Consider the following 20,953-nt stretch of genomic DNA (forward strand, 5'->3'; position numbering starts at 1 on the left):
TTTGTTAAGTTTCATGAGATCCCTGTATATGTTGGAAATTAAACCCTTATCGGGTCCCACCAAACTCTTAATCTGAATATCATCTGTTATCAGATGCTTACCTTTAAAATTGGAAACACCAATATCATGAGGATACTATGTTATTTGCCTTAAGACCCTGTGGACCAGAACTTTAATTATATTATAAAAATAGCAAACTGCCCACCTTTGAAAATTACTTCGATCTCTTGTTCATTAGCTTACTTCCCCATCTGCTTATGAGTTTTTAAAATAAGGGCTCAGAACCTCAAGTTCTTTTCTTAAAACCCATGTTTGCTCGAAAGTCAAGTGGAATACTTCAAAGGTAAATTCTGAATACTAAGTGAAAACCTATTTTCCTTAAATACTCATTCCCTTCATCTCAGATCTTCAAAACTGGTTTGTACCACTCTTAGGAATGCCCTGAGACCTTCGGCTTTCATGAGACCTCTAGCAATACAAATTCTCAGTCTTTGAGCTCAAAGTTCTTTATTCTTCTATCAGACTCTCCTGCCTGAATTCCTCCGATGTTTGAGTGCACTTGGAAACTGTTGTATTTTTACACATAGAAAGTAAATGTATCCATTTGTACCCACTTTCCAAGTATTGGTGAGTACTTTCAATATAGTAGCTTCACTATAGTTATATCTCTCTATAGTATGAAATATAATATATAAGATAAACTGATAAAAATTCATATAACTTGACTATGGGAAAGAGGTTATTGACTTAAATATTGGTTATAAACAAAGACAGAAATTTTGAGATAAGTTTCTGCTTTGTTCTATTCTGTGGTGTAAAAATAAGTCCATAGTTAAAATCACATGTATCTACCATGTTTCTTGTATGTAAAAGTCTGACACATGGGAGTGCCTCGAATTTTATTGTAGAGACCTCTTTTGTGACTTTCAAAGATAAATACTGGTGAGGTTAACTTCCCCAGGTAACTTTTACTTCCTAGGAAGCACTATCTAATTATATCCCTTTTAAGTGACATTAAGATACATGCCATGGTGATGGCTAGCCAGCAACGATGGCAAAAGTGCAAGAATGCAAGAAAAGGAAACCTACAGTTTTTCCTTTCTCGGGAAATTGGGATGACAGTTGCACAGGTGTTTCAAGCCTTGATTTTAAAAAAATATATATATTTTATTGATTTTTTTACAGAGAGAAAGGAAGAGGGATAGAGAGTTAGAAACATTGATGAGAGAGAAACATCGATCAGCTGCCTCCTGCACACCCCCTACTGGGGATGTGCCTGCAACCAAGGTGCATGCCCTTGACCGGAATCGAACCTGCGACCCTTGAGTCCACAGGCTGATGCTCTATCCACTGAGCCAAACCAGTTAGGGCTCAAGCCTTGATTTTTATGATGCTCACCGACCTTGGCCAACACAAGTCATATGGCTAAGCCCAAAGTCAAAGGGTGAGGAAGTGTACTCTGCCCATGGAGCTGATTGTTGTGTGCATGTGTGTGAACATATCTGAACAATTTAGCACAGATTTCCCCTCCCATCAGTTTTCCACACTCCCGGAAACTTCACTGGTCATCACCCTCTTCATGCCATTACTTTCCCTTCTGACTGTGTTTACATTTTATACTTTAAAGTCCTAGTTACTCCAGACGCAGCCTGGTAAAATACGCCTCTTCCTGGGCTGAGATGACTGTGGCTGGAGCCAAACACAGCCCTGCTGCCTGGGCTTTTACACACGTGACCACAAACCTCAAGTGGGCCCTCGGCGCTGTGCGGAAGTTAGTCTCTCTGTCCTCAGCAAGCTCTCCACGTGTCCCCCTGCCCTCTCAGCTCCTTATTCACCAAGGATAGAGTAACTCCCCCATCTGTCCCTCCACCCGAATCCCCAGCTTGCCAGCATCGACAGCCACGTGCTCTTCTTTCCTTCCCGTTGACAGAGGGGAACTGTGCTCCCACCGGAGGTCAGACCCACACACGCACCGTCCTCTGCCTCCTCAGGAGTTACCCCTGCCCTCTCTCGAATCACCAGTTCTTCCCTTCTTTCCGTGTCAGTCCTCTTGCTGTGCAGACCTGCTGTCACGCATCCACTCAGATCTTCTCCATCTCCCAGGCTTCTCCTGTCATTGCCCCCTTTATTGAAAAGTATCTGAAAAGAGTTGCCTTTACTTCGCTATCTCCACCATCTTCTCTCCTAGTAACATAGGGGAAGTTTGCTATGGAACGCTCTATGGTGATCCTTTTTACGGAGGGGATCTGTATTCTCTCATTTGACTGTTTGCTAAGCGAATTTTGCATTTTCTGTTGTTTTTAGTTATTTGGTATTGCTTGCTTAAAGTGTGCTATTTTAAACAGTCCGTTGTATTTTCTGTTCTTGGATGAATTGTCTTATGAAACTCTCTGTTTAAGTAAAACCCTCATTTTTTTTTTTTTTTTCGAATTAAAGAGTCACATTTATTGCAATCCGGGACTATGAGGGGCCATTTTGCTTTCCCAAATCTCATAGTGATAAGATGGTGGCAGAGCCAGACTTATATAGACAAAGATCACAAAGGTATTGATTACATCTCAAGGTTTGGAATGAGGAACCTGGTTTGCAAAAAAGCAGTTTACAGAAGCAGAAGCAGCATGTTAATTATAGTTTTGGGTCTGGGGGTCACTGAATTGACAGAAACACTTTATCTAGAGCCCTCGGGTCTGGAATGAGGAACCTGGGTTAAACTTAGGCATGTGATCTAAATGACAGTTTTGGGTCTCTGGAACACTGACTGAGTCAACAGGGACCCCTTAACTGGAGCCCTCTGACCTTGGGATAACTGTGCTGTCCTTCCCAGATAAGGGAAAATGTGCTTTCTAAGACCAGTATGGCCACTACAAATGGGATTTCACATTACAATCAATAGGGTATTTAATCGAATGGGATGATTTATATAATTCAGAAAACCAAAATAACTTTTCTATTGTTAAACAAAGCAAATAAGTACAGAAGCCAAACAGCGGGGTTAAAGTTAAACTATCTACCATACTTCATTCCCCTCATTTTAAAGGGCAGAGCGGGCTGAATGATGGCCCCCACCCAAAGGACATGTCCATGTCCCAACGTCCGGGACGTGTGAAGGCGACCTGCTTTGGAAAAATGGTCTTTTCAGGTCATTAAGCTAAGGGTCTTGAGATGAGCTGGGCCCTAAAACCAATGATAAGCGTCCTCAGAGAGCAAAGGGAGGAGGAGGGGCGGGCCGTATGGAGAGGGAGGCTGAGATGGGAGCTTTAGCCACAAGCTACCGAAGCCTCCAGGAGCTGGAATAGGCCAGGAGGACCCATCCCGAGAGCCTGTGGCGGGAGCCTGGCTCTGCCAACACCAGACTTGCAGCTTCCAGAACTGTGAGAAAATAAATTTCTAGGTTTTTAACGGAATTTTTAAAGATTTTTAAATTGATTTTTGAGAGAGGAAGGGAGGAGGAGGAGAGAGTGAAACATCGATGTGAAAGCAAAACATGGATTGGCTGCCTCCTGCATGTCCCCTACCGGAGGCTGAGCCCACAACCCAGGCGTGTACCCTGACCAGGAATCGAACCAGCAACCCCTTCAGTGCACCAAACAAACGCCCAGCCAACTAAGCCACACCGGCCAGGGCAATTTCTGATGTTTTAAGCCACCAAATTTGGTGATTTGTCTTGGTCAGCCTTAGGAAACTAATACAAAAAGGATTTAATGGTTTTATAAAGCGACAACTTCTGGAGTAGCAGAGGGATTCATTGTTTGAGTTCTCTGAGTTGCCTGATGCCCCCTCTGGGGGTAGGACAGCATCTCCTAGGTTGGACGTTGCTCCCCAGTCCTGTTCAGTGCTGCCTCCTCTGCCCCCACCCCAGTCCCTGCCGTCCTCTGAGCTACTTGGTTCTGCCAAGCTCTTTGCCCGAAAGCTCCCAGTGCCCCTCTTGTTCCCTCCGTTCCAGTTTCCTGGACACTCTCAGCCGGACTGTGGACTCTGATCCAGAGCATTAATATGGTACCTACCTTTTTAGGTGGCCAGGACAGGGAACCCAAGTTAAACATGTGCAAGCTCTCTGTATGCATGAAACTAACAAACCAACCACAGTAGTGCAAGAGCAAGGCTGGAAGGCGGAGGGAGGCGGTGCCTGGAGGCTCTGCCCAAAGGGAGAGTTCCACGCAGCTCCAGACACCGGGAAACCAGTGCTGCCAGGTCTGGCTTTTTAAGAAATGGGAAAAGTGGATTTTTCTGTAAATCTCCTGATTTATAATCAAGGAAACTAATTCACAGTAAGACACAGAATAAAAATCAGAATAACAAGCAAAAAGGAGTTTTTGTGTATGTGTGCACCACACAAAAATGTATCTAGGCCTCACTAGCCCCTGCGTGTGTTTTGTTTGTTTGTTTGTTTTTTAAATCCTCACCTGAGAATATTTTTCCATTGATTTTTAGGGAGAGTGGAAAAGAGAGGGAAAGACAGAGAGAGAGATATCGATGTGAGAGAAACACATCGATTGGTTGCCTCCTGCACACACCATGACCAGGACCCAAGTTGGGGAGAAGCCTGTAACTGAGGTATATGCCCTTGACTGAAACCAAACCTGGAACCCTTTGGTCCACAGGCCGACGTTCTATCCACTTAGCCATACTGGCTAGGGCTGTTTTTTGAGGAGACCTCTGTCTTATGGAGGTAGGATTACTCCATGTATTTCTTGCATATCTTGGGGCACTTTAAAAATCCCCATCTCCTATGCTACGAAACCAACGGAAGGGTCCTCAAAAGGTTAGGCTGCCAGTATGTACCTTAGCTGGGTATGTCCAGCTGAAGTTAACAAACAGAGACAGTTTAACATGTTAAATATTTTATTCACATTGTTTACAAACTATATCCACCTGGGAAACACATGAGTCCAAAAACAGATTATTTTACAGTCATTCACATTTTTTTAAAAACAAGTTCCTTTTTATTTTTTTAAAGCCTCACCCGAGGACATGCTGAGAGAGAGAGAGAGAGAAAGAGAGAGAGAGAGAAAACATCAATGTGAGAGAGAAACATCCATTGGTTGCCTCCCATATGTGCCCTGACCGGGGATGGAACCTGAAACCCTGGTATGTGCCCTGGCTTGGAATTGAACTGGTGACCTTTAGGTGCACAGGACAACACTGAACAAACTGAGCCACTCTGGCTGGGCTCACACAAGTTGCTTTTGAAGTTAAACTGTAAGCATGGAGGTCCTCAGCGCAGGACTGTGGTGCAGTGCCTCGCCACACGAAGCTTCCTGCTCTGGTGACATAGAAGTCCCGGCCGTCCACCTAGTTGGAGGTCACTAATGGCGTCCCTACCAGTGGCCCATGAGACTGTCAGAGCACCCTGTAACCTGTGAGCGTTCAGTCGCCATTTCTGTCAAGGAAATATGTTTTGGAGCTTGAGGACACATCAGGTAGGAAGGCAACACAGAAGAGACTCAATTTCATTGGCTGTGACTGAGCTGTCAGGACCTTTCCATTGGGCACAGACAGAATCAACGAATTACGATTTCATCGTGTTGACAGCTCGAGTCATAGAACCAGCCGTGATTTGGAAATTGATGCAAGTGCCTTTGCCTGTCGGATGCCCCCCCCCCCCAACCCCCTCCAGGCCGCCCCAAGCAGGAGAAGAGGGGAAATAAACTCAGCAAGAATGAAGAATGTGTCTAATGGTAGGTGTGTTATTCGGTAAGGATGCTGTGGGAGGGTTGATGAGTGGCCATGAAGATGTGCTGGTTGAGAAACGTCTTGTTAACCTACGCTCAGCTGGATGGCTTAGCCCTTCCACTAATTAAGAAGCTTTTCTATGGAATTTTAACGATGTAAAACCTACAGCATGTTTGTCTTAGCACGTCACCCCTTCCTGTTACATTAAATACGAACGAATCGCTTCTTCCCTTTGTGAGCTGCCACAGCTCAGTGTGTGGAAACTTTGGAGCTTTGGGGATGGGAGCACCAGGTGAGTCTAAAGGCAGAGCTGGGTCCTTTCCTCTGAGCTACACCCGTGGCTCTGGCTGCTGAGGTTCTGCGCCTCTCGAATAGGGAAGCCATGTTTGCTCAAGGTACCAGGAAAGATACCCCCGCCCCCCCCCGGGAAAAAAAAAAGCAGTGGGATTTCTTAAGGGTTGCTGCCATCACCCGTGAGGAGACAACAACAACTCTGAATCCAAATGTAAGCGGAGATGTGGAGAAACTTTATCAGCATGTTTGCACGTTTAAAAAACAAACAAACCGAAAACCAAGACTTGCAAATGTCTATTGCGGCGTGATTGCTTTAAAACAGAAATCCATCAGCAGGAGCCAGACGATGGAGCCGGTCATAGCTTGTCTTCCTGCCACCCGTGTGCGTTTTTTCCAAATTTGTACACTAACCTTCGGTCGACCCGTTCCAGAATTCCCGTTTTATAGTAGTACCTGAGAAAGACAGCAGACGAGAACCAGGGGGTGGGGGTGGGGGGGGGGAGGAGGGCGTGCACCCCAGGCCAGCACCGGAACATAAACACTCTCCCCATTCTTCTCAGGGGACAGCCTGGGCTCTGGTTACCCTGGTATTTTCACACCCTGGTCTCAGCTTACACTGAAACCTTTCCCAGACACCTCAACTACAGAACCTCCCACATTCAGCTCCCAACGTGTTCTGTGTGTGTGTGTGTGTGTGTGTGGTGGCCGGATTCACAGTGATCCCCGGGAACACCGCCAAGAATGGAAAGGACGGCGTGTCCGTTTACAGACCATAATCCCACCTGGAACTAAGAAGGGGAGTGTTGTCTCATGACCTTTGGATCATCACACACACACACACACACACACACACACACACACACACACACACACGGCTGCAAAAGCAGTTTACCGTCCTAGGGCTGGCCATTTGATGCAACCGCCCGGGGGCTCGTGGCATTTCGTGGCCGTTAACTCACCTCAGAGCTCTGCTCAGCTTCTCGTACGTCATTCTGTCGTTTTTCTTCCTTTGTCCCCACATCTTGGCCAGGGCCTCGGATTTCACCACCCGGAAAATGCCCTGCTCCCTGTCTTCCCACTCCAGGATGCCGCAGTTTTCTTCGGGAGACAGGAGCAGGTCGCGCACAAATTCCCAGAGGTGAGAACTTTGGAGGCCTTCGGAAGGAAAGGAAGTGACTTACTTTTTTTTTTTTTTAAATTTTAAGAGAGTTGTGCCACTTCTCATGAACCCATGAGAACATGAGAATTGCTGCCTTGTGGGGTTAGGACGGAACCTCGCCGAGCTGGGAAACATCTGTCTCAAAACTGACATTTGGGGACGCACGGATGAGCAGTACCGTGGCCTTGCCCCTGCTCTGTGGCACCACGGGGCCATCCTTAGGGAATTCATGAAATGACCGTCAAATAATCTTTTCATTCTTTCTGACAGGCGGTGGGCTGTATCAGGCTCCCACAGCCACAACTGTCCGGGTGGACCAATCCTACAATTATATTTTTTCACAAAAAGCTGGTATTTCCCTTGTTCCACTGTACTGTGGCTTCGGCTGGTTCTGGAGTCCAGCTGCCTGGGATTGGGGCGTGGACTGACCTCTTCCTAGCTCTGTCATTGCCACCTCTCTCCTCACCTGTAGAATGGGATAATAAGAGTGCCTACTTCATAGTGGAGGTAGAGGGTTAGGATTTAATACAGATCAAGTGGCCGGAAGCAAGCTCAGCAGGCGGGTGGCACTGGGTAGGTGTCTCAGTTCTGGGAAAGGCTAACAGGACTGCCAACTCCTGGTGTTTTTTTCTGCTGCTGCCCCCGAGCACTTCAGTGTGAAGACCTCCCCCCTAGCCCTCCCACCAATAGACCAGGACAAATAAACCTTTCCTCTTCATGGTTAGACACTGTCTTTACTTCCTCATTTTAATTCTTATAGTACCATTCCCAAGTGAGAAAGAAATAAACGTGAATTTGACAGCATTCATCAAAATCCTTGTCAATTTCTGTCCTGACTCCTAAGCGGGAAATAACGGGTCCCACGTAAACAGCCAGTTTCAAAGCCTATGAGCCTAGGTGGCCTTGCCTCGTGAATGGCTTTAGGAAGTTAGAAATGAAAAGGGTGTCTCCGCACTTACTCGTTCGACTGTGACTGTGACAGTCTTGACTTTTGATGCCACTTGTTTTCAGGCAGCTGGACTCAGCATCTGGAACAGAAGGAGTCACAGCTGTAGGAAGGAAGGGAGAGGCCACATGCAGGCCTCAAGTCACACCCGAGTGGGCACATGGATTGAACACCTCTCTGGGAGGCGGCACCACGCTAGGCGCTTTGGGGGTGATTAATAGGCGGGAGGTGCAAAGATGCCGAAGACTCAGTATTCGTCTTTCAGGAGAGTTTGCACCCAACACTAGGGACCTAAGCGAAGCACAGCTCATATCATGCTCATAGTAGGTGATCAATAGATGTTTATCGAATGAATGAATGAAAGAAAAGAAAGAGATGGACGAGGAAGCAAAGCAATTCAGGGCTTCAGATTTAGACACACCCGGGTCATCTGTCACCTTCTAACTTTGTCACCTCAACCTACTGAGCGTTCGTTTCTACCCCTGTGAAAAGGCTATGGTACTAGGACTTGCCTTATAGGGTTATAGGAAAGATGACCCGAAACAATGTCTGTAAAGATTCTAGCACAGGGTTTGGCTCACAGTAAGCACTCAATAAAAGCTAGCTGCTATTGTTAGTATTCTTGTCCTGACTCTAGTTATGGCTAGTTATATATTCAGTATATATTCTAAAGAACTTATGGGACACAGTGTTCCTTCCTAGCCCCTCCTCCTCCTATGCTGTGAGGAAGGCAGGCTGACAAATAGACACCCCTTTATATAGTGGAGACCTGACCCTGAGAAAGGAGTGGTCAGGTCAAACTCACGGCTGCTTAGAAAAGAGAGCAGGGGCCTGCCCTGGGCTCCAGCCTTGGGCCTCAGACTCAGGAATGGCCCCTGGGCCTCGGTAGGATTGGGCTGGGTGGTGAAAGCTGGGGTTCGATGGCTGCAAATGGGTGAGAAGGGGCTCCACCAGCACCAGGGAGCTCTGTGGAAGCTTTGTTCACTGGGAATGCAGAGCTGCTCTTGTGAGGGCTCCGTGTTCCGTGGGGCACAGGGCGCCTGCCTAAACCCACAGCACGTGGTGCCTGCACCTGGCTGCCTGCACTCAAACTGAAGAAAAAGCCCTTCATCAACCAGACCATCTGAATCCTCAGGTGACTGCTTGGGACTTTCAGGAGAGAAAAAAATAAATTATAAGAAACGATCTGTCCGTCTGCCCCTCAGCGTGCACCTCTCTGGAGTCACCATACGCCCTGTCTTTTTGCGGATGAATGAGCTGAAGTCCGGGAGGGGAGGGGCCTGCCCAGGGCCTACATCCTGGTGCCCAGGCCAGAGCCTTTGCGTGGGCTCAGCAACTAACAGCAACCACCACTGTCATCATCATTGTCATCGTCTTAAAAAATCAAAGCCACAAAATTGTCTTTCCTGAACCTCCATCTGCAAGAGCAAAACAGCGAGTCTAATTTTCAGAATGAACCAAACCATTTGAGGTCCTCCATCACCTTATTATTATATACTCGGCCTGCTAAGCGAGCTCGGATTCAACCACAGGCCTCTAGTGGTCAGTCATTAGGATGATTGTTGCTCGCGGACACCAGTTTTGGAGCATCTATGCTGCTGGCGCATGCCAGGCGCTCTGTATGCACTGTTTCTGGATCTTACGCACCATGTTCAGACAGGGAAACTGAGTCTGGGGTAGGCTAGGAGATCACAGGCCCCAGCCCCAGGCTCTGTCCACCCCATTTTTTCCTGCTTCTCCTGGGCTGGGGTTGTCTCAGGCCGTCACCCTCTCAGGGTGGTCCTGAAGAAGCGATCAGGCCCCTGCCCAACAGCAGCCGCAGCAGAGCCCCGGGCAGCTGGGCCTGGGCTACTCACAGTCTTTGATGCCGGCCTTGGTCTCTTCAGCATCATTGAAGAAGGAGTAACCTGGGAAGGAAAAAGCAAAGCACAGCTCATATCATGCAATCCCGGTTTCCCCTGGCCAGGCCCCAGAGACGCCAGGAAGAAGGGGAGGGATTGTCCCCTCTGTGGGATCTCGGAGACCACCTGGTTTTTATAGGGCCACGGGAAGCCAGCCCTGAGAGGTGACAACCTTGTCTGTAAAGGCCACCTGGAGAGAGCCCCCTGGTGGTCAGTGCGCTCCCAGCAGCCTCTGAGATTTTCCCAGTGGGCACTGGGGAGTGAGTCCTAGCTTGAGTCCAGGAGGCCCGGGCTCTGAGCTGGGCTGGGCCACTGACCCCTGTGAGGCCTTGCCCAGCCACAGTCTCCGGGCTCGTGGTCCTCATTGGCAAAGCCACCGCAGAACGCCCGTTTGGCTCTAAGAGTCTGTGGGCTATGACTTGGCTCTAATTCCCCGGGGATTGGGATGCGTGTTGGGTGCTGGTCAAAGGGGGAAAATGGACGTAGGAGGCCACGAGAAGAGCACAACCTGCTCTGTGGATTGAATGAGGATTCGGGACACTGCCGGGCCTGTTTGCTTGTCTGAAAAATGGGTGGGTTGGGGGTGGATTAGGAGTTTCAGACCATGTTTTCATGAAGCTGCATAGGCCAAAGCACTCCTGCTTTCTGGCTGGGGGATCGATGTGAGGACTACCTTCCGTTCACGAAGGTGACTGGCACAGGGAGGGCACATCTGTGACTGTGCATTGCTAGTGCCGCTCTCTGATTGGTTCTGGTCAGCCACGTGCCTCAGCTCACTCTGCCCAAGGGGCTGCCGAGACCAGAGGGGGACTGGTGAGGGGCTGCTCCTCTCCTCCACCCTCCACCCTGCTGCCTGCTGACCTCGCCTGCCAGTGACCCGTGTCCCATGTTTCCGGGCCCTTCGGTCCTCCTGAACCGACTGAGCCAGGCAGCACGTGGGGCCCCGGAGCTCCCTGTGGCTGCTTTCCCGTTGAGGAGCATTTGTTTTGTGTCCTTGTCTGCCAGAGCCCTAATCTACGGGGTAAGATAAGGCCTAAACCAGGTAACAAGCAGTTCTCCCTGTAATTTACTGTCCAAAATGGAGAATGAAACATAGCACTAATAGTAAGTGTTCCAGGATAACAGGTAAAAACAATGTACCCTGGGCAGACTGGGACGTGGTAAAGGTCGGCCACGGTGCATGTATTTCAATACACAGCAGTGCTCCTGTCGGAGGAGCATTGAAGGAGGAATCCGAGAGGGGGGCAGGGCGGTGGAGCCAAGGGCTTTGCTGCCCAGCATGATAACTGCCCTGGCCCCGTGTGCCTGAACCCCACCGTTCCAGGTGGCCCCCTGGCTCCAGACATTTCTTAGAATGAGAAGAGGCCTGTTTCAAAAAGAGTTGGTTCTTAGCTTATTTGTTCTGCTCAGACCCTGAGGTAATGGGACCAGGTTTGTGTGTGTTTGTTTTTATGTAACAAGTGCCAGGACAGGGGGGTGTCCGAGCTGGGAGACCTCAGCACAGGGCTGCTGGGGCCTGGAGATGAACTTGATCGACCTGACGTTTGGCTACGGCTGGCAATGCCGGCCGCGCTCACCTCTAGGATGGCATACCCTCTCCCTGGCCTGGGATCCGTGTGCCAGGCCGCCCCTCAGGCAGGTTCCTCCCTGAGCCGCTGTGACCTGCTGACTTGCCCCTGTGCAGGGAGGGCTTACTCTAAGTGCAGCCTCTGCTCCCGGCTCCTGGCAGGTCACTGTCACGGGCGATAGTGAGGCAGAGGCTGGACAACGATGGACGGCAGGTCTGCGTGTCCTTTCCACGCTCCTGGTGGGCCGTGGCTCTCAGGGCAGAAGCTTAGCAGTGCCCAACGGCCACCATCCTTAGCTCCCCTGCCCTCGGACAGGCGTGATGGGAGACAATCAAGGCGGAGGGCAAAGTCCCCCGACCCCGAAGGTCTCTGTGGGTTTCTGTTCAAGCAGGAATCCTGCCACAGCAGCCCCACCATGCAGGGGGCTGCGAGGCTGCTTGATTATCTCCAGGGACAGGGAGCTTCCTACCTTTGGTATCTTCTGAAGCAGCTTTTCCAAAAGAAGGTGCTAACTTTCAGAAAGGACTTTTCCTCAAGTTGAGCTGAGATGTGTTTCCTTTATTTGTAAAACTGTCTGCCTCTTGGTTTTATTCACACGGACAAGGACAAGCTGTCATTTACCCGGCTGGCGCCCCTGTCTGCTGCGCCAGGTAACGTTTCCCCAGCTCCTGTCTAGGGGCCTGTGGAGGTGTGTACCATCCATCATACAGACTAGGTTTGAGATCTTCCTGATCCCAAAGCCCTGGCTTTGTACTGACTTCCCATGAATCAGCCCCCTTTGCTGCGTGACCTTGGAGAAGCCACATGACCGCTCGGGACCTCTGTTCCTTTATCTGCCACACGGGGACACAGAATTATATGTGCTCAAAACCCCTGTCCGCTTGCGGAGCAGGCTGGAGCGGTGAGTCATGCGCCTAGAGCCACCTTCGGGCTGTTTGGTCCTGGACCATTAGGAATGGGATCAAATAAAACAACCGTCTGACTCCCCCGGAAATGGGAAGGAGAAGGGTCTAGTTGGTTTTCTTCTCTTTCTGTGTAATGAAAGGTCAAGCAGAAACCTCTTTGTGTCCACCCTTTATAGCTGCCAATCTTTAATATATATATATATTTCAGAGAGGAAGAGAGAGGGAGAGAGCAATAGAAACATCAATGATGAGAGAGAATCACTGACCGGCTGCCTCCTGCACGCCCCCTCCTGAGGATCAAGCTGGCAACCTGGCCATGTGCCCTGTGACCGGAACCATGACCTCCTGGCTCATAGGTCAACATTCATAGGTCGAGCCACGCCAGCCAGGCGATAGCTGCCAGTCTTTATGAACATAATACATTATTTTGTTGTATAGCCCGGGTGGTCCCTGAATGCTATTTTCAATTTCCCTTTTTCTTTTGAAAAATGTACCCAACTTGCCTTCCCGTATCCTGCTCCCTTTCACCTACAACCTCTGATCCTGTCATTCTAGAGCTTCCAGTTTTCAAGAGGTTTTGGTTAATGGGATTTGGCCGAACAGAAAGTGCCAGTGAGGGAGGTTTGCTCTGGGAGTCCCAGGGCAGGGAGGGACCTGACGGGTCCTGTGGTCCCGGCTGCCACCCCACCCTCCAGGCACCGACCTTGGGAGCGGATGTTCTGGAGGATGAAGTACAGGTACTCCCCGCAGAGGCCCGCCGCCTCCACGAACTCCTCCTGGGTCATGCTGCACAGCTGCAGGCCGCTGACGTTGAAGTGGCAGAAGGAGATGCAGTTGGTGTCCAGTTTGTACTGGTCGCAGCAGAACTGGAGCCATTCCCAGACGTGGCGCTTCGTCCAGTACTCGGGGTGGACGGACGTCCAGTAGGAGTCGCAGGCTGCGCCGGAGGAGAGAGAAGTGAGGGACGACGCCCCTGGGAGAGCCTTGGGAAGGTCCCCGAAGGCGGCCCCGGGTACATCAGCATCCACATCCCTTGCCCACGAGTTGAAAGTGGCTCCAGCCCTGGGGTGGTGGGGAGTGAGAATGGGTTCTGCTGGGGCCCAGGCCACCTTCCATTCCGCAGTAAAAACCAGAGGGGACTGCATCCTGCGGGTGGACATGAGGGCAGAAGAGCGAGTGACAGGGGCACTGTGGCCTTGGAGTGTCCAGGCCTAGTTGGGTGCCTAGAAAGAGGGGAGTTAGAGGGGAAGGAAAGATCAAGGCCCTTCAGTGATTCCGTGTCAGACGACATGGTGTCAAGATGACAGGCTTTGGAGCCTGACAGGCCTGGTCCGAATCCTGGTTCTGTCGCTTCCCACTGGGGCCAGGTCCACAGCAACTTAAGCCTCAGTGTCCTCATCAGTAAAATGAGGATTATGTGCCCAACACACAGGGCTGTTTGCAGGCGGGGCTAACACATAGAGGCTGTGTGGCACACAGGAAACTATCCGTCCGTTCGATAGTTGCTAAATGCCTCCTGTGTGCCGGGCACCCTCTGAAGCTGATTGGATTCGCTCTGCTCTTATGCACAGTTGCCAACACTCACTCCTGGTCTGGGCACCGCCTCTGGCCACCTGGAGGCAGGCGCCGAGGGCTGGCGCGACGTTGCCCAGAGACCAGCAGACTGTGGGTCTCCATAACAGCTTTCTCTGGAGGAACGGGGGCACTGGTTGCAGTATTGTTTCACGGTGGTTCTCAACCTTCCTAATGCCGCGACCCTTTAATACAGTTCCTCATGTTGTGGTGACCCCCCAACCATAACATTATTTTCGTTGCTACGTCATCACTGTAATTTTGCTACTGTTATGCATCGTAATGTAAATATCTGATATGCAGGATGTATTTTTTCCAGGGGTCGCGACCCACAGGTTGAGAACCGCTGCTAGGGTGTTTTAAAGAAATTCTATCCTAAGACCAGTGCCCCTTCCCTCCTTCAGAGGACCCCCTGTACACACTCAGACAGAGGGGGCGCCATCCTCTCTGGGAGGCCGTGTTGCCTGGCCTGGGGTACAATGCGGGAGAAACAGAAAGGATGGTGGACACAGGATACGGAGGAGGTGAGGTACCAGTACCCAGCCAGGCTCTTGGACATAAATAATTCTCGCGATCGCCATCGTACTCATTCATGCGGCCCTTCATTCCACAACAAGCCCCGGCTTCCTCACTGGTAAGATGGGGAGAATGGCGGCGCCTGCATCCTAGAGCTGTTCTGTGGATCAGATGAGTGAATCTATATCAAAGCACTTAGAACGGAGCCCGGGAGAGTTTAGTGCCTCTATTAAGATGATCATCGAACACCTGCTCTATGCAAAGCAAGAACTCATGTTGGAAGGAGTCAGGGTAAAGAAGAGTTTGGTCGCCGAAACCGGTTTGGCTCAGTGGATAGAGCGTCGGCCTGCGGACTGAAAGGTCCCAGGTTCGAGTCCGGTCAAGGGCATGTACCTGGGTTGCGGGCATATCCCCAGTGGGAGATGTGCAGGAGGCAGCTGATCGATGTTTCTCTCTCATCGATGTTTCTAACTCTCTATCTCTCTCCCTTCCTCTCTGTAGAAAATCAATAAAATATATTAAAAAAAAAAAAAAAAAAAAAAAGAAGAGTTTGGTCCCTGTCCCCTGGGAGGTCACAGATGAGAAAGCGGACGGTCGCGGAGGACGTGCCTGCGATCCCACAGCCAGTGTGTGGCGGAGCTGGGGTTTGAACCCCAGTCTGAACTTGAAAGCCATTACTCTTCCCATTCCATCACCCTGGTCCTCAGAGGCTCAGTGCAGAGAAGAGATGAAACAGGGAGCGAGGGGGGGGGGGCAGTTGGGGAGCCAGAGAGATAAGAAGGCCCGTGGAGAGAGGCGGGGAGCAGAGTACAACACCACTGACGTCCCAGGTCACGGGGACGACAGAAAGGGTTACTCACGAGTTAGTCTGCAGAGCTAATGGCAGTGAGGGTGTCTGATCCCCCCCTTAAATGCTGCGTTGGCTGCCACTGTCCCCAGGGGATGGTTCTCTGCCCTGGGAGGTGTACCGCTCCCCGACACCCCCATGCCAGCTTCCCAAGTTCCTCAAATCCCCCCAAATAGGTAGGATTGGGCATTTCAGAAGACGGAAATGGAAGCTCCCCTTAAAGCTCCGAGTCCTTCCAGAAGTTGATTTTCCTCCCCTAGAGTGGATTGAGGGGCAGTCAAACTTAATAAATTTTTTTAATGTATTTATAATTTTTCATCTGAATTCGATGTGCACGTGGCTCAAAGGCTCGATACCGTGCCAGGTGGCTGAGGCCAATGTCACTGCCTCTATGCCCGCTATGCCTTGGTGGGGAGAGTGAGGGGCCTGCTGGCACTGCCTCTCTGGCCCCCTGGCCGCTGGCTGGAGCTGGCCTCCTGGCCAGGGGGGTGTGCCTGGCGGCCAGCAGGGTCTCCTGGGACAATGGTGCGGCCACTCCTGAGTCTCTGTGTGCTTTCTGTCCGCTGATTTCTGACTTGAGACAACCTAAGAAGGGCCCTTTTCTTGCCTGGTGTTCTGACGAGAGATTTTTATGAGCCTGACATTCTCCCGTCCTGGTTCCGAGCTGAGAGCTGACAGAGGTGCCCTGCAGGTGGAGGGCACAGCTTGCTGCTTCTTTTCATGGAAAGGGTTCTCCGAGCCTCCATGCCCTCCCCTCTCCGCCTCCACCCCCTCATTATTTTCTTTGGCCCTTGGAGAGGGCCATGTTGTTTCTGGAAGCCAAGCTAGAGGGTTCGGAGAAATGCCTGGGTGGGGTGGGTGGGCACCGACACCCGGGAGGTGCTGCTGGCAGGGCTCCCTCCTCAGCTCTCCCCTGCATCTGGCCACAGAGCCGGCTTTGTGTGCTGCTCGGCCTGGAGGGAAGCCAGGACCAGGACAGCCCCGGAGCGGAGAGGAAAAAGCTCTTCTCGGGGGCCTGGGGCGCTTCTGGGCTGTGGTGTGCCTCGCGGTCCTGTCCTGGCAATGCTGAGGCCGCAGCGGTGAGGCTGGCAGGGGTGAGGAGGCCCCGTTGCTCCCTCAGGTTGCCTCCAGCTCAGCACCTTTCCACAGGCGCCTCCCTTGCTCAGGACGAGGCCCCCATCTGCCTTCTTCTACTTCCTGCTCCTCCTCAAGGCCACAGCGCAGGCCCCCTCTCAGCCAGGCTTCCCTCCCTGCACAGCCCCCTCAGGTGCCCTTCTCATTCGGACACCCCCCTCGCTCTCTCTCCAGACCGTGGTGAGCCCCAGGAGGCGGGGCCACCTCTGCTTGCCTCACCTCTGCTTGGCTCTCCCAGGATCAGAGGTGTGGGGGCCCGCCCTGGCCCACTGTGGGTGCTCAGTGAGGGCAACCGGCTGGCCGAACGACCGGTGGTTAATACCTCCACTTTCCGGTGGGGACACTGAGGCTCTGGGAGGTTCGATGGCTTTGAATACACCCGCACAGCTGGTCAGGAAGGGAGCCAGCCCCCACGCTAACCCTGACCTCCTTGGCTGTGGGCATTCTGCATCCTATCACTTTGGTTGAGGAGGACCAAACTGGATACACACCTTGAAGTCTAACTAAGAAGGATTTGGATGATGGCAGGTATCAGATATATCATCTAGGTTTGAAAAATCAGAAAAAGGGTGGAGAGACTGGTGATGACAATATTTGCAACCCAAGGGAAGGACCTGAAGCAGACGCTTTGCCCTTTGGTTACTTGGAAGAGATAAACTCAGGGCCAAAAAAAAAAGGGGGGGGGGGTAATACACTCACAGAACATGTTATCTTTAATAAGTTGTATCTTTTGAAAATATAAAGTGTTTTCCTTCATGCGTCTGCCATTCATAAAATAATCTAAACTGTTTGGAGAAGCTGAGGTCTGAGGCCCTTTGCATACATCTACCGGTTAGAGATGGATGGCATCCAGTGCCCGGTAGACTTCATCCAAATGTCCACAGGCCACTGCTGAGCAGCAGGCTGGCCAGCTCCTTGGAAGTCAGAGGCAGGCCAGGACACTTGTGTAAGGGCCAGCTGTGTTGGGAAGAAGAACTCGGGACGTAACAGGGACAATTCTGGAGGGATTCCGACCAGGATGTGATAGCCTGGGATGCACATGCATTTAGAAGGAGGATTCGAGCTTTCGGAGCGGGGCTGGCACGCTCAGATGCCCACAGAGCCAGCAGGTAATGTCCATGCCCGAAGAGCCCCCCGTGGGGAGGTTGAGACATGCCATGCGGGAAGGTGGGCCCTGTGGTGCCAGGTCCAGATTGTTATGTGAAATCGCATGATTTTTTTTAAGTGCTGGCAAGTGATTTCATTTTTAACAAACACCCTGAAGGCCGAGGAAGACTCGTTCACAGGCTGGGCCTCCCTGGAAGTCACTTTGTGGTGGAGAACTTCACCTGCTTTGGGACAGTCCTCTCCTTGGAGATCATTGTTTAGAGTGGGCGTGCTAAGAGTGTCAACTTTTGTAAGTTGAGTAGCATTTCCTTCCAATTAAAAGTTATTTGGAAGAAAAGTAGCGCTGCTTTGCTGGGAGTTGAGGTGAAGGGATGAGACAACGTCCCCTCCATAGCACCACAAGGCAGCGTGGAAACCCTGCTCTAGAACACGAAACTGGGTCTCCTGCTGTTTGGATTCCCCGAGAAGGTATGTGGTCTCACACTTAGTGGTCCTGACTTCTTGGGATTTATCTGCAAAATAGGAATAACAGGACCTCCTTCTCCTGCCCTTGAGAGGATTAAGTGAATCAAAACACAGAAAGAACTTACAACAGGGGCAGGCATGCAGTAAATGCTCATTAAATGCCACCCATTTATACTTGCTAACATTCCGGCTACCCATACCACTACTCTAATTGCATTTCCCCAAATACTTCTGACATGTTCTCTCTCTCTCTCTCTCTCTCTCTCTCTCTCTCTCTCTCTCTCTCTCTCTCTCTCCTCTCTCTCTGTAGGCCAGCACCTCTGTTCCCTTCCAGAGCTTTGGGTTCATTTTCTTTATGAAATAAGGCTATTATATTATTAACCATGCTAATCCGTCCTTGTACTGCTAACATGAGTAAGGTAGCCAGTGCTGTTCAATACATGGGGCACAGGTGAGTCTGTGTGACTTTGTAAATGCTCCATGATCAGGACATACCCCGGGCCCTTGCTTCTGACACGGGTGGGAAGGCAGGGCTAAGCCCCCGGTGGACAGCAGGTGACGGGGTGAGCAGGCCATATGTGCATCTTTAGCGGAAATGCCAGAGAGTGGGCCCACTAATCCCCCACCTCCATCTTTTGTTATGCAAGTCCCCTCGCCTTCTCCTCCATAGGGATTGCTGCCCCTGTGCCCTTCCTATGTAGACATTTTGGAGCCAATGCTGCTTATTTTCTTGAAGACTTTCTTGGAGCCTCACTTGAAACAAAAATGTGGGGGGAGATTCTGACTCTTTAGAAATGACAACGAAATAGATACGCAGCAGAATGCCAAGTCTGTGCATTGCAAAAGTAGTGTGAGCTTAGAGATTTATGGTCCCTGGATCCTCTGCCGGAGAGCTTGACCTTTCTCCTTTGCTGATGGGGAGCACGGGTGGGAAAGTTGGTGAAGCCACGTGAACCTGCGGACTCTGGTTCCCACCGTCCACTCTGAGCCTCTGCCAACTGACCTGGAGAGAACGGGACCTTCCGATGGGAGGAGCAGGACGGTGTGGAGTCACTGAGCTGGGGCTGTGGGGAGGGCCCTTCCTGATGTGCAGTCCTGGCTCTTCAGCTTATTAGCTGTGCAATCCTAACAGAGTTTCCTAACCTCCCTGGACCTCAGCTTCCTTCCTGTGTAAAGAGGAATCACGATAGCGCCCAGCTCTTAGGAAGTTTGCTGGGAAAAGGAGAAGAAACGATGAATGTCAAGAACTTGGCTCTGTTCATCTGGACGATAGTAAGCTTTTGATATGCCGCCTGAGATTCGTTGTTATTTTGGGGCTACATTTGTTGTCAGGGAAACGAGGCCTTCCCTACCCGGGCCTCAGTCTCGCCGCGGGACAACAGAACAAAGTGAGCCCAGGGGCCGGGAGGGGGAGACAGACAGCCGGGGTCAGAGGAGGCCGAGGTAGGCGGCTGGACCACGATTAGCATGATTGATGAGCAAAGGGAGCTGGGGGAGTTTCTGGCCCAGGGCAGCCGGTGCGTGAACTGGGCGGCTCAGGCACCATCAACTGCGGCTTTGTCACCGAAAGGAAGGACCTTCTGCGGGGAAACCTGAAATGATAAATTGCTTCCAGGTTTTCTCCCGGAGCTGGTCTAGCCCCGTCCGAGAGCCCTTCTTGGCTTTCCTTCTAAGCCTGTGGAATGATTTAGATGAGGAGATGGGGAAAAAAATACACAAGAAACGAAAAACCTGGGCAGTGTAAGGACCTGGATGGAGAAAAGAGGAGAAGGGATGGTGGGGTGTCAGCAAAGGGCTGTGGTCGGAGGTGTGTGCGGAGTTAGGAGGTGGGACAGGGAACGCCAAGCCGCGAGTGGTCCCGGGGCCACGGCTGCCCAGAAGGCTCAGACTTGTGTAGGATAGGGGAGCAGTGGCGAACGTGAGGCCTCCCCCTGGGGGTCCTCTGGGGTGTCCAGTCACTTTGTATTTATTTATCTGCTTTTGATTTAGAAATCATTACTCTTTCTTTCGCATGTGCTCTCAAACTTCTATACCCAGCACGTGAATCTTGCTTAGAAAAGCCCCCATGGAACCCAAATGCCTTTCTCCCTGATCACCTGGGAGGAAGCTGATAGCTAAGATCAGTGGGTTTAGCACCTTTCTTCAAATAAAATGTCCCATTGGGTTACAATCGCTAACATGTTTACGGAGCGCTCAGTGTGTGCCAATTACTGCTCCACTCTGCGTTTTCTCATGCTGTCCTCAACACCACGCTGCGAGGTCTTAGATTAGCGGTTCTCAACCTGTGGGTCGCGACCCCTTTGGCGGTCGAACGGCCCTTTCACAGGGGTCGCCTAAGACTATCCTGCATATCAGAGATTTATGTTACGATTCATAACAGTAGCAGCATTACAGTTATGAAGTAGCAACGAAAATAATTTTATGGTTGGGGGACACCACAACATGAGGAACTGTATTTAAAGGGCCAGAAGGTTGAGAAGCACTGTCTTAGATCCTGCCACCCATTTTACAAAGTAAATGAGGAAAGTAAGGCACGGGAGGGTGAAGTCCCTACTCCAGGTCACACATGAGCAAGAGGCAGAGCTAAGGTCATAGAGGTCTCCTCCCGCTCCTGCAGCCACGCCCTGATAACCGCTGTGCCGTACTGTCTTCGGAATGAAAGCACGGCAGCCTTCCCGGAGGGTGGGGATGGAGAGGAAGGAGCTGGAAGCCGGTCTTCTCAGCTGTCACTCCAGGTTGCCAAGGGACCTCCCAGGAACCCCCAGAGCTGCCCAACCTAGAAACCTCTACTGCAGACTATAATCCAGATTCCAGAGCACAGGGGGTACCACATGTGGAGTGGCCACCTTGGCAATCGGGGGAGAGA

General features: G+C 51.0%; 1 protein-coding gene across 4 annotated transcripts in view; it reads right to left on the reverse strand.

Moving 5' to 3' along the window:
• Positions 1-6,323: 6,323 nt before the first annotated feature.
• The window catches only part of ELF5 (E74 like ETS transcription factor 5), a gene marked incomplete at both ends in the record, with an annotated part of 35,118 nt that continues 20,488 nt past the window's right edge, over positions 6,324-20,953 (reverse strand). For 2 of the 4 annotated variants that reach the window (XM_081100206.1, XM_081100204.1), the window contains 5 exons: positions 6,324-6,420; positions 6,927-7,122; positions 8,086-8,154; positions 9,929-9,979; positions 13,150-13,383. In XM_081100206.1, the coding sequence (XP_080956332.1) occupies positions 6,324-6,420; positions 6,927-7,122; positions 8,086-8,154; positions 9,929-9,979; positions 13,150-13,383 (647 nt within the window). The remainder of the gene's footprint in view (positions 6,421-6,926; positions 7,123-8,085; positions 8,155-9,928; positions 9,980-13,149; positions 13,384-20,953) is intronic. The other 2 variants (XM_081100207.1, XM_081100205.1) reach the window with 2 other exon arrangements.

This window comes from Myotis nattereri (genome assembly GCF_964212035.1).
Source record: "Myotis nattereri genome assembly, chromosome: 9".
NCBI lineage: Eukaryota > Metazoa > Chordata > Mammalia > Chiroptera > Vespertilionidae > Myotis > Myotis nattereri.